Source organism: Thunnus albacares, chromosome 22 (genome assembly GCF_914725855.1).
Source record: "Thunnus albacares chromosome 22, fThuAlb1.1, whole genome shotgun sequence".
NCBI classification, from domain to species: Eukaryota; Metazoa; Chordata; class Actinopteri; order Scombriformes; family Scombridae; genus Thunnus; species Thunnus albacares.
This window is the reverse complement of record NC_058127.1, coordinates 23,953,338-23,964,714: the sequence shown is the minus strand read 5'-3', so window position 1 is coordinate 23,964,714 and position 11,377 is coordinate 23,953,338. Positions and strand designations below refer to the sequence as shown.

At 41.5% G+C, this 11,377-nt stretch overlaps 1 protein-coding gene across 11 annotated transcripts in view; it reads right to left on the bottom strand.

The window, feature by feature from the left end:
• Positions 1 to 1,628: 1,628 nt before the first annotated feature.
• The window catches only part of sorcs2 (sortilin-related VPS10 domain containing receptor 2), a 347,239-nt gene continuing 337,490 nt past the window's right edge, over positions 1,629 to 11,377 (bottom strand). For 4 of the 11 annotated variants that reach the window (XM_044340749.1, XM_044340758.1, XM_044340757.1 and 1 more), the window contains 6 exons: positions 8,394 to 8,516; positions 8,011 to 8,110; positions 7,846 to 7,893; positions 7,299 to 7,401; positions 5,674 to 5,879; positions 1,629 to 3,871 (listed from right to left, as the gene is read on the bottom strand). In XM_044340749.1, the coding sequence (XP_044196684.1) occupies positions 3,807 to 3,871; positions 5,674 to 5,879; positions 7,299 to 7,401; positions 7,846 to 7,893; positions 8,011 to 8,110; positions 8,394 to 8,516 (645 nt within the window). In that variant the 3' untranslated portion in view covers positions 1,629 to 3,806. The other 7 variants (XM_044340750.1, XM_044340752.1, XM_044340751.1 and 4 more) reach the window with 7 other exon arrangements.

The window sequence follows — 11,377 nt, the reverse complement described above, 5'->3', positions numbered from 1 at the left end:
CACTTTTAGATCTGTGAATGTTTTTAGTGTTCAGTCTTTTTAGTGTTCAGCATTGATCTGAACCTGTATCACATTATGAGCTTTGAGGTACTTTATATATTTCTGTATACTAAGAAAATACACAGGAAACACATGTAAATCATGTGACATGTTGTCTGTTTCTGATGAAAACATAAATCTGTTGTCACTATAAATTTGAATTTAACTATGTTGGTAAAATGACACATCCTGAACCACTGCATAGCTAAAATGAACACTTCTTTGTTTAGAAACAATATGTATATGCTAAATGTCTTTAAAGAAGCAGCATTTACACCACTCAGGGGTTTTTGTTTTTAAAAGCAAATTGTTTTATTGGCATATAAAATTACCCCCCACCCCACTGATTTCATCAGGTGGGTGACAGTGATATAGTTTGATGCGGTTTGTTGTAAGAGTCCATGTTGGTTTTCCTCCTGTCCTCTCCAATGTTTTGAGTCACCAGCTGCCACTGATCTACATGTATATGAATACCAGCTGTTTGACACAGGGTCCTTCCATGTCAGTGTGTGAAATAAACATAAACATATTCAAACATAAAGCCACTGGCTGTGGGTTGAGCTGTGGTTGTGGCATTGGACTTGGTTATTGTTAGGGCTGTCTCAGGGGCAGAGGCGAAAAAATATAAAGGGCACCTGATACATTCAATGGACCCCCACTTCATACTTTTTCTTCCATAAAGTGCACCGAATAGGGCACCTTTTTTCATTGAAAGGGCACCCAATTTTGCACTTCAGTACGTTAGACTTAGGGGAACCCTAAATTACACTTTTACCTTTTTTTTCCACTAGAAAGGCACCCATACAGAGCCTCCAGCTCACCCCATTACATCCTCTTCATTTAAAGCGCACATCATATTTTCTCATTTTTGGGGGTTCATTGCAGGGCACTATCACATTTTCTTCCACTGAAAGGGCACCATGAGGATACTGCATTCCAGATTGTCATATAGAGGCCCTCTATAGGGCATTTCATCCTGATTTATCCATAAGTAGACAGTTATTACACTTTAGAGGGCATTTTATCCACCAGTACTGGTCTCCATAGAATACCCTTTGTTATTTACATTTTTACAAACGCCATTCAAAGTGAATTAAGTTAGCCTAGCTTAGTAGAAAGCCTGGAAGCTGAGCTCTGTCCAAAGTTCAAAAATATGCCAACAAACACCTTTAAAGGTCACTAATCAACAAGTTATATTTCCTATGTTTAATTCATACACATTTTAGGGGGAATTACCTGCCTAAATTTTTTTCTTAGCAAGCCAAGTTAGCTGTCTGTTAATCTAGGCAAAATAGTCAAGGAAAGACAAGAAATAATAGTATTTCCCAAATTGTAAAACTTTTTAAAGTTAGCTGCACTCCTTATTTGGCACTACTGTTTAAAGATGTAATGCTTCCATCCGTCTCTGGCAGTTAGCTTGGTAATATACAAAAGCTGAGTTAATAGCAGGAGAAAGGTGAACGCTGTTGACAGTATCGGACTGCGTGCGTGACCCGGTACATACGGAAATTGTAAAAGAAATTGTTAAAAAGATTGTCTTTTTGTCTAGCACAAGGTGACAGTATGTGGTCTGATAAAACCAGCAGACATACAAGTTATGGGAGTGATTTATTCCAGGATGCAGTTTGAGTGCACTACGCTTCCTGATGAGGACACACATTTGTTTTTAATAGCAAAATCAACAGATCAAACAAACCAGCAGAAAGAGAAAAAGAATAAAACAAAAACAGTGTGCTCAAAGTTACATGGTGCCATCACCTGTGAAAGTCTTTCACTATTATATTGGAATATCATAATTCCCACCTTCCCCTTTGTCAAAGGGGACATTGATACAATGACGACACATCACTAGAAAACTAAGAACAAGCTGAACATGAGCAGAATATGTACAAAACATACGTAAGGTATAAATCAGAACGAGTGAACGTGATCCGCTGTATTTTTGTATCAAATACAAGATGAACCAAGGGGTGTTTCTGGTGACAATGGTAGCATTGGTAGTCTGCAAAGGCCTTTCGTCCAAAGACCTTTTGATTCTGAGTCTTTAGTCTTGTTCGGTAGCAGTCCGGTACTTTTCGACAGAACTGCTCACACCATTAGTGCAATCAAACAAACAAAAAGACTTCAGCAAAAGGCAACAGAAACACTAACCAGTGTTTACAAGTACTGAGAAAAATGACAAAAACTGACAAGTGTATCAAAAATATCCATATACAGTCATCACTGTGTAATTGTGAGTATCTTTATAAGACGATGAAATTATTTCCAGTTAACAAAGAAGACCATAAAATTATTTTACTCATGAGATTACACTGCAAATATTGAAAATGGATACATGTGAAGCAGGCAATGGTGCTGAGGAAACTGGAAACAGTGAAATTTGTCAAATTCAGGAAACTCAGTGAAAGGTCACTGCAAAAAAAGAAAAAAAATGCGTAAAATGAGTATTTTGGTAGTAGTGTAAAACACTCACACACATGTCAAAGGGATTATGTACAAAGTGGAGATTCATATTTACACATTTACATACAACAAACCAAACCTTTAAGGAGACATGATTCCACCGTGGGCTACGCCTAATATAGGCTGATACAGTAAAATATATCAACTACACCTTCCCTCCATTACAACGACCTGTCTCCAGGGGAACGAGTCTGCTTTTGACTTCTGACCCAGAAAGTGTGGGGAGGAGGAGGAAGGGGCGTAACGTTATTAGTAATAAATAAACTCAACAGATAATGTCACTGAGCAGATTAACATCCGCTGTTTTAGGCACCATGGGACAGACAATGAGCTCCTACAGAGGCGGTGTGAGAATACACAGATATGAATGTAGTGGGATTTCAGAACATTGAACAACGCTGTGTGAACATACTGTATTCTGAAGAAGCTGAACTTTGCCAGTACCTGTGTGTGGGAATTTAAGAAAGTGCAACACCGCCCTCTTGTGTCTGCATGCGTACACTCCTCATATGCAAATTCACAAGGGTTTATCATATCCTACTGTACATTCCATTGAGAGAATATTATTGCCTTTGAAGAGAGAGTGTCTTGTAATTGTGGGAAACAAAGAGAGAAAACAAAAAGGGAGAGGAGAACTGTAAAAAAAAACACATTTGAATTGGATTTCACTACCTTACTGCACACTACCCTTAGTGCATGGAAATCATCTTAGCACACCAGTCTAGGGCCACTAACTACCTTGAGTGGCTACAGCCTCTTGGTCATGGATGGTTCAACCCTCTCTCACTGTGAATATTACTGGAAACCAGTGAGTCATGCTGGCTGATTGAGTGTCTACAAGTGACAGAGAACGTACACAGATTTTTTTTTTTTCAAAACACAGATGAGTGAGTGTCCTTGGTGTGACGCCATCAAGACCTCCATCCTCAACGGGTGCTAGTGTGGGTCTCCAGGGCTAGTGTGGGAAGTGAAGAGGGGAGGGGGGCTCGCGATGACGTAAATACATTAGGTAAAGCAGTGCACCTCCCATCCCCAAGCAGAAAGAGACTGAGTGGGAGGAAAAAAAGGATGGAGGTAAAACGGACATCCCTCCATCAGGCCCAGCCCCTTCAAAAAACAAAAAACAAATCACACCAAAGCTGGAGCTGAAGGGTTGAGGAAGCCATGGAGTGGAGGTGAAGTGTCCAACGAGGAGGAGAAGGAAAAGGACAGGAGAGAGAAGGAGGAAGGCAGAGTGGAGTCCCTGTGCTCGTTAGCCGGCAAGGCTAGGCTAGGCTAGCTCATTAGCGTTGCCATGGCAGCCATCAGCTGGTCAGGTAACTGTGTAGCTCTCTGGAGTTGATGCTCAGGACCACACCCGAATGGTTGCCTGGCAACAAGAGGGAAGGACAAACAGGACAAAGGCAAGGAAATGAGCAATGCTGAGGAATCATGACACTCTGGTTCACTGGTGATAAAAGTACTCTGTGGAGTTTTCCTGCACTTTCAATGTCACCAACACACATTGTGTGTATCCTTAAGACTTAACAAATGTTCTGAATGCCTTTTTTTACCCATAAAAAAATGTGCAAATCATGAATTTTTAATGTTTTGAAACCTGCATTGATTACATCATGCATGTATTATGTCAACTAGATACCATATTGTAAGATGGCATCCCATTCATTCCAATAAGGTTGGGGCACATATGCAATTTTGGGCTCATGGATCAAATTTGAAATGAGTAAAACTACAGACCATTTGTGATGCTCATAAGAATGTATTTTTTTTTACTATATATGGGGAAAAAGTCCTTTTGGCCCAGATGACGTCATGTGACCTGTAATACCAACTGTTGCCACTACACCAAAATCGCCTCTCAGTGTAATGCTAATGCTAGGTGCTTGGTTTTCATCCATGTTTGCTAGCTAGCAGCCTTCTTCCCTTTTGTTATGTTTCTTGCATATTACTGTCATCAACCACCAGTTAGAGGAACTGTTTAAAGCACACTTTCCCTTGTGGACATGCTAGTAGTGGATGAGCAAATCCTCACATTTGAGGAACATGAACCAGCAAATGTTTGGTATTTTTTTCTTGATAAAACAAACTAATTAATCAAGTAATTGACAGCTCTGCATAAGTTTCAAACAAAACAGGGCTCCACTCTTCAAAACATTTTCAAAAGTGCCACTTTTGGTCATAAGCTCCACAGGGTACCTTTAATGTTTCTATCAGCTTAACATCCATGCAACATTAACAATAGTTCTTATATGGTAGCACTTTAAATGTTGGTCATGCTCAGTGGTGTAGTGGTAGATAAAGAGTAACTTTTCATTAGTTATTGTTATGATGGAAAGCAAACATGTAACTTTTTACTTTGTACATAAAAAGGATTTTGCTTTACTTTCATCTGCATGACAGCACTTAAAAGAAGTAACAAATATACTAGGAATTTATTCACTAAGGATGAACATCATCATGAAGAGGGGGTGACCTCCATTAATCTTCCACTACATCCCTGATCAGAAGGCATTCCATCACCATCTAAAGCTTAGCTATCATATCATACCATACATATGTAGCCCTATTACCACTGGGATACACTGTATAGAACTTTCTGAATGAAAGGCATGAGTCGCCATAAGTAAATACTAAAAGGTATAATCACATTAGAAATGTCCTAATTCACCATAATTCATGTGGAATTTGGGACTATCTGGAATTTGATATACCCTTAATTTGTTAATAATTATGACTAAGCTGTCATTAGTTGACAGCTGTTCTAAATGACTTATACTACATACATTATCAATCAAGTATAAATCAATATTAGATTTTTTATGCATATTTTTAGAACTTTTTAGGAGACAATAGCCCCATTTATTGTTGGTCTATTATATAGGCTACTTATGTTTAAGCATTATGGCTCAATAACATGATATGGCATAGTCTTGACATGATTTTAATTTGCTAATGCAAGTGATGACCATGCAAAGCCTTGTGACCAACCATGGAGGCAAAAGCAAAAATTTGAATATTACTCTCAAAGCCAAAAGGCTTTTATTAATACCAGTGATAAGGATAAAAAGTCCTCCAGTACCTTGGTGTGTGTTAGCTGCTGGTGTTAGTAGCTTGGGTTTTAGTAGCAGTGGTTAGTGGTAGTCCTTATAAGGGAACGGAAGGCGGGGCTACCTCCTGCGTTACCTAGAGTCTGCGAGTCCAGGTCGTCGTCGATGAACTCCTCGCCCTGGATAATGTGCTGGGTGTCCTCGCTGTGATTGACAGGGCTGGTCATCTCCTGCTCCTTCTCATTGTGCATCTGGGCGTAGACATTGCGGCTGCCTGGAAGCTTCCTGAAAAATAGCGGGGGATAGGCATCCTCAGTCCTAAGCCAAGGACTGTGGGATTTGTTGGTTTTTGTAAGATGGGGCTGTAGTTTTGCACTTCATGTTTTAATACAAGTGACTTTTAGGTGGACGTTTGTGTTACGGACACGAGGAGGTGCTGCTGGTGGGTTATTCATGTGAAAAAAAAGCATGCAGTTATCACAAGATGCCACACACAATAAATCATCAACTATGAATTTTCATGCAAGCTGCTAGGACTGGGATATATGATGCTATATACTGTGAGACAACAACTTTATTTAACAGAAAATGTTACAAATCAATCAACAGGTCTGTTATCTGGCAATGTTGAGTTTATAGGATTTAATGTGATGAAGTACTTTGGCAGGTATCTATGAATACCAATGACCTGGGTGACTCCCTGACTTTTCATCTCGTGCAACAAGCTGGTCAAAGTTTTCATTATCTGATGAATATTCCTGAGGATGTTTTCTAATGACTTAAGTAATTTCCAAACTTTTTATTTGTGACATTTTTGGTTCAGAGTGAAATGTCTCTACTATTATTGGATAGATTCCATGCATGACATTCATGTACAGGATGAATTATTATCACTTTGGTGATCCCTGATGTTTTTTATCTGGTGTCATCATCAATTCAAAACTTCAATTCATTCAATATGGTTTATGACCAAACTTTGTGTTTAGTGCTAATTAGCAAACATTAGCATGCTAACACACTAGACTACAACAGTGAACATAGAAAACTTGGCAAGCATTTAGCTCAGATCACTGCTAAGTACAGCATTAAAGAGCAGCTGGTGTAGACTCTTAGTCTTTTTTTAACTAACAGAAATTCTGTCGGATTTCGGGAAAAATCACTTTCATGTTATACAGTATACCAATAAAAATTCCATATACTATGAGAGAAAATGTTATCCATATCACTCACTCCTACAAGTTACCCATTTATTGTCTGCATGCAGACGGTTATTTTAATGTTATTAGCTTCCTCCCACCTCTGTTGATGCTTTGAAACTCAACTGTCAACTTTGCTGATTTTCAAAACATCTAGAATGAACTTGGAGTATGTTTTTGGACTTCAGGTAGTCACTATTGTTGCTGTAATAAAATCAGGGAGTGTACCTTTAAAAGTTCATTAATTAGAAATGAAATATTAAGTTTTACATCAATTTGATGCTACAGTGTTTCTGAACTCTTGAGAAGAGAATACAAAATACTCTAAATACTAATTGAAGCAAATTGCTGGGGTCATGAGAATTGGAAGGCCGAAAAATTGAATCATAGACCATAGTTAACAGTTGGTGTTAGACTGAAGAAAACACTACTATTGTCACTTTTGGTTAAACAGTGTTTTTGTGTCTGCTATAGAGACAAAAAGTGTTTCTTGATCCTAGCCTTATCTGTCTGAACTGACTGACATGTTACTGCTCTTTAACATGACACTCACCTTTTGAACTTGTAGAGGATGAAGGAGCCGGTGGCGATGATGCTGATTAGGAAAATGACTGCTAGAGCCCAAACACCAGGACCTCCAGCAGCTCCATGGTAGCCTGGGGTAATGATACACACACATATACCAATAAAGAAAGCATTATGCTTGGACAATCAGAATCTAGGCTAATTTTGACTGGAAAAAAAAGAATGCTATGAAGTATAGAGAGAATGAGGAAGATCTCAATACAAAGTCTGCAGGAACAAATGTACAAAAGTGGTAGAAAGTAGAGATAAAGACCATCAAAACGCATAACAGTTAAAGTTTTTCTTGAGGAAGCAATTCTTCACAGATTGCATTACCATTTTAAATTCAGAGAAGGGTCAGTCCCTTGGATATAAAAGCACAGCACGGCACGGCACAGACAGGCTCAGACTGGATAAGATTTGGATTTGTTAGGAAACCAGGAAAGGAAAACGCACAGGAATCAAAGTCAAAGCTAAAGTGTTGAGGTTAAGTGCAACCATACAGAAAACTGTAGGTGTATGATTCATGAACGCACCAGTCTCTGCTGCTGTTGGTGTTGAGTCATTAGCAATTAGACCTAGCCCTTGAAAATAAATCAATGACATGCAGTTATCATTAAAAAACATTAAAAACTGTAGTTTTTAAAAAGCAGACTACATGGGAGGTGATGCACACAGTATTTAAATTTACAGTGCAGTACCTGCGTTTGGGTCAGCTAGCATCACCAGCACTTGTAGACCTCCTCGCACCACAAAGCTGACGTTGTTGTCATTGAAGGCCTGCATGATGGCTGGAATACGCTGAGGATCAGAAAATATTAAATCAGCAAAACTTTCTAAGATAATATAAGTCAAGATTGATTGATTGATTGATCCCAGGAGGGAAATTTAGAGGTTAGCATAGCAATATAGCATATTCTATTCCTGAGTGAAAAAATATGGGAGATATTGTGAAAATCAACAACACAGAGAAACTGTATTTGTGCATCTTTGTATTCCCACTAAGAGAATGTGATTCTGTCTCCTAAAGTTATAATTTGTAAGGCAAATTGTATAATGTATAATTTACTGGATGTGTGTTTACCTTATCTACAAACACGCTCCTCTTGGCTGGTTTGCTGTCCAGCGGGAGGACGTACAGGTTAGCAGTGGTAGGGAGACCCGGCTTCACCACGGTAACCAGGGACTCCTGAGGGACACCTGTGATCTGGGTCCAGAGGGTCAAATGTCAGTTATAAATAATCTTAAAGCTGCACTTATCAACATTTTGATATTAACAGTGTATCAAATGCCCATGTTTATGGGAACTGTGTTGCTTGTAGTACCAAACACACAAAAATTTTGCAGTTCCACTCAGCTCTACTGAACTTTTTAGCCTCTTTTAGATGTTTTGGTTTTAACAGCTTGGTTTTTTTAGCCACAAGAGGCAGCTGTTTTTGGTGAAAAAGCTATGATAAACTGACTGTACGCTAACAAATAGCAGAAAATGTTAGCAACTGGCTGGTGAACGTAGCATGTAGCAGCTAAAGAGCCAGATATGTTTCAGAGCTAAATGGAGAGTGACTATTGGTCTTAATATTTATCAGATGGACACAAAAACAACTCAAATGGGATGTTGCTCTATGTCTACTGGATGTATTATTGGCAATAGTTTGCTAATGCTAACACCTTTACCATGACAACTTTAAATAGTAATGGTAAAATATATCTTCATATTTTACCTATGAATAACCATTTAAAGATGATTTTCACAACTTATTTTAAAAGTCTACTTCCTACAGTAACTAACTTCTGTTTTACTGTTCTACCTCACACAGGCTCCGCCCTCTACTGGACTCTATTGGTAACACTCTCCTCCAATCACATGCACGCAATCGCCCGCTGAAATTTGCATGCTGGCCAATCAGGATGTGCCCACTGATTCCGTGTGTCTCACACAGTATATAAGGCAGCGCCTCACTGCCACTCTCATCCTTCTCACTTCAGCGACAGCAAATCTGCTCACTGGTCTTACCTCTCCACGAATGGAGTCGCCACTCCAGCAAGCTTGTTCCTGCCCATCATGCCCTGGCTTCATCGCTGCCACCTACAGATATCTCTTCTGCTTCACCTCGGTCGGGACCACGCAGAAAGTGGCATGATGCAACCACCACTCTGCGTTTACTGCCGAGGACTCCCTCCATTTCAACGCCGGCGATGATGGGACCATTTTCAGCTGTGTGACACTGAAGTCGCAGGATTGATTTCCTTTCCAAGAGTGCAGTGCCACATGGACACAGGCTGTATCGGTGTGCTCACCCAGAAGTGGCCCTCCTGATTGCTCACCCAGCTGGCTGGTCAGCAAGCAGGAAGCCACTACGGCCACTGGTGCAGGATATGGACATGCTGGAATATTTCGAGAAAATTTTCTGGCAATTTTCTGGCAGCTAACAACCTGGGAGTTGTTACTGCCGTGGGGAATGTGATGTTGCTTGCCACAGTGGGCAGGGCACCATCAGCCCCCACCACGTCAGCCACCTTCTGGACCACCTTGATGGAGACACCGCAGGACCGGAGTGGCCCATGCCAGGACGAAAGACACTGGCAGATCCCCGCAGAAGCCCTGCGCATGGGGAGAGTCTGCGGTGCTGTCAGCGGGAGAGAGTGTCACATTGGCGTGGGCTATGTTCATATTCATGTGTTCTGCTGTGTTGAAAATGTTTTAATAAAACACATTACATTTTCTATCAAAGTGCAAAATCCTCCTCCCTCCCCTCTTCCACCTCTCCTGCCCTCTATGAGATGATAGTGACCCAGCTCACTTCATCTAGCTGGTCACAGAGGCTGCGTAATGCAGTAAGTACTCACTGAACTGGCGCCCCTGCCTCTCTTCCCTCTGTCAGTGAAGCAAATGGCGGGTGGTCTCATTCAGCTGCACGCTGGGCTAGCTGGAAAAAGCTCAGTACTAAGCTCAGTCATGAGTGCTATGTTCGGTGTTATGTTGTGAGAAAGAAACACGACCTGCCTGACATAACATCACACAGAAGCAGATCTGTCTCTTGCTGTGCTTGCTGGTACTGTTATCTATCAGACCAGCCAGAGTGGCTCGTCTCCCTGGGTAATGGTGAGGCGGCGAGCAGCGTTATATCCTCACTGATCGGGGAGAGGACGTTTCATGTCTGCTTAGTATCAGCACTGTTTCCAGCTGTTTCCCGCTGGCGTACACACTCATCTATCAGGTTAATGATAGCACGGCCAGTGTCATTACTTCCTCTGTAGAAAGTAATGCCCCAGGCCTGCACACAAACCAAGGAGAGGAGACATTGGGTCTGCTATGCTCGCACTGACGCCTCGACACAACATCAAATGCTGTTTTGAGGCAGCCAATGGTGATGCTTTCAAGGACCACACTGTCAGCTTGGCCCTTTCAATACCATTCCCCCATGGGCCAATCCTCCGTTTTATGGAAGGTTTGGCAGCGAGGAGAGCCAAATTGGAGTACCAAAGCTTTGTGGATGACGAGTGGGTGCTGCACCCCAAGATGGTGCAACAGATTTGGAATTGGTTCGGGAGTGCGGAATTGGACCTGTTAGTCAGTCAAAACAACACCCACTGCCCACTCTGGTTCTCCCTGATGCCGCAAGACAATCCACCCCTGGGGGTGGACAAGTTTGAACATGCTCCATGGCCAAGGAGGTTGCTTAACACCTCTGCTCCTCTTTCTCTCATTTCCCCTCTGCTGGAAAGAGTGAGACAAGAGAGACTGTTGGTCATCCTGATAACCCAGGACGGCCGGACGGCTGTTCGGTGCCGTGGTATGCAGAGATGGCTCCTGAGAGGAATAGGCTTCTGTGGGTTGGACTGTGAGCTTTGGCAACAGACCTGTCTTCGCCCACCCCCTCATGAAATGTTTCTTACAGGGGGTTAGGAGACAATGGCTGGTGATGGGTGTCTCCACCCCCAAGAGGGAACTGCTGTCAGTGCTCGCGGCCCTAGTGAGTGATCACAACGAGCCTCTGGAGCACTCTTCTCTGAGACCGTCATCACTCAAGACAGCTTTGCTCCTTGCGCTGACCTCAGCTAAGAGAG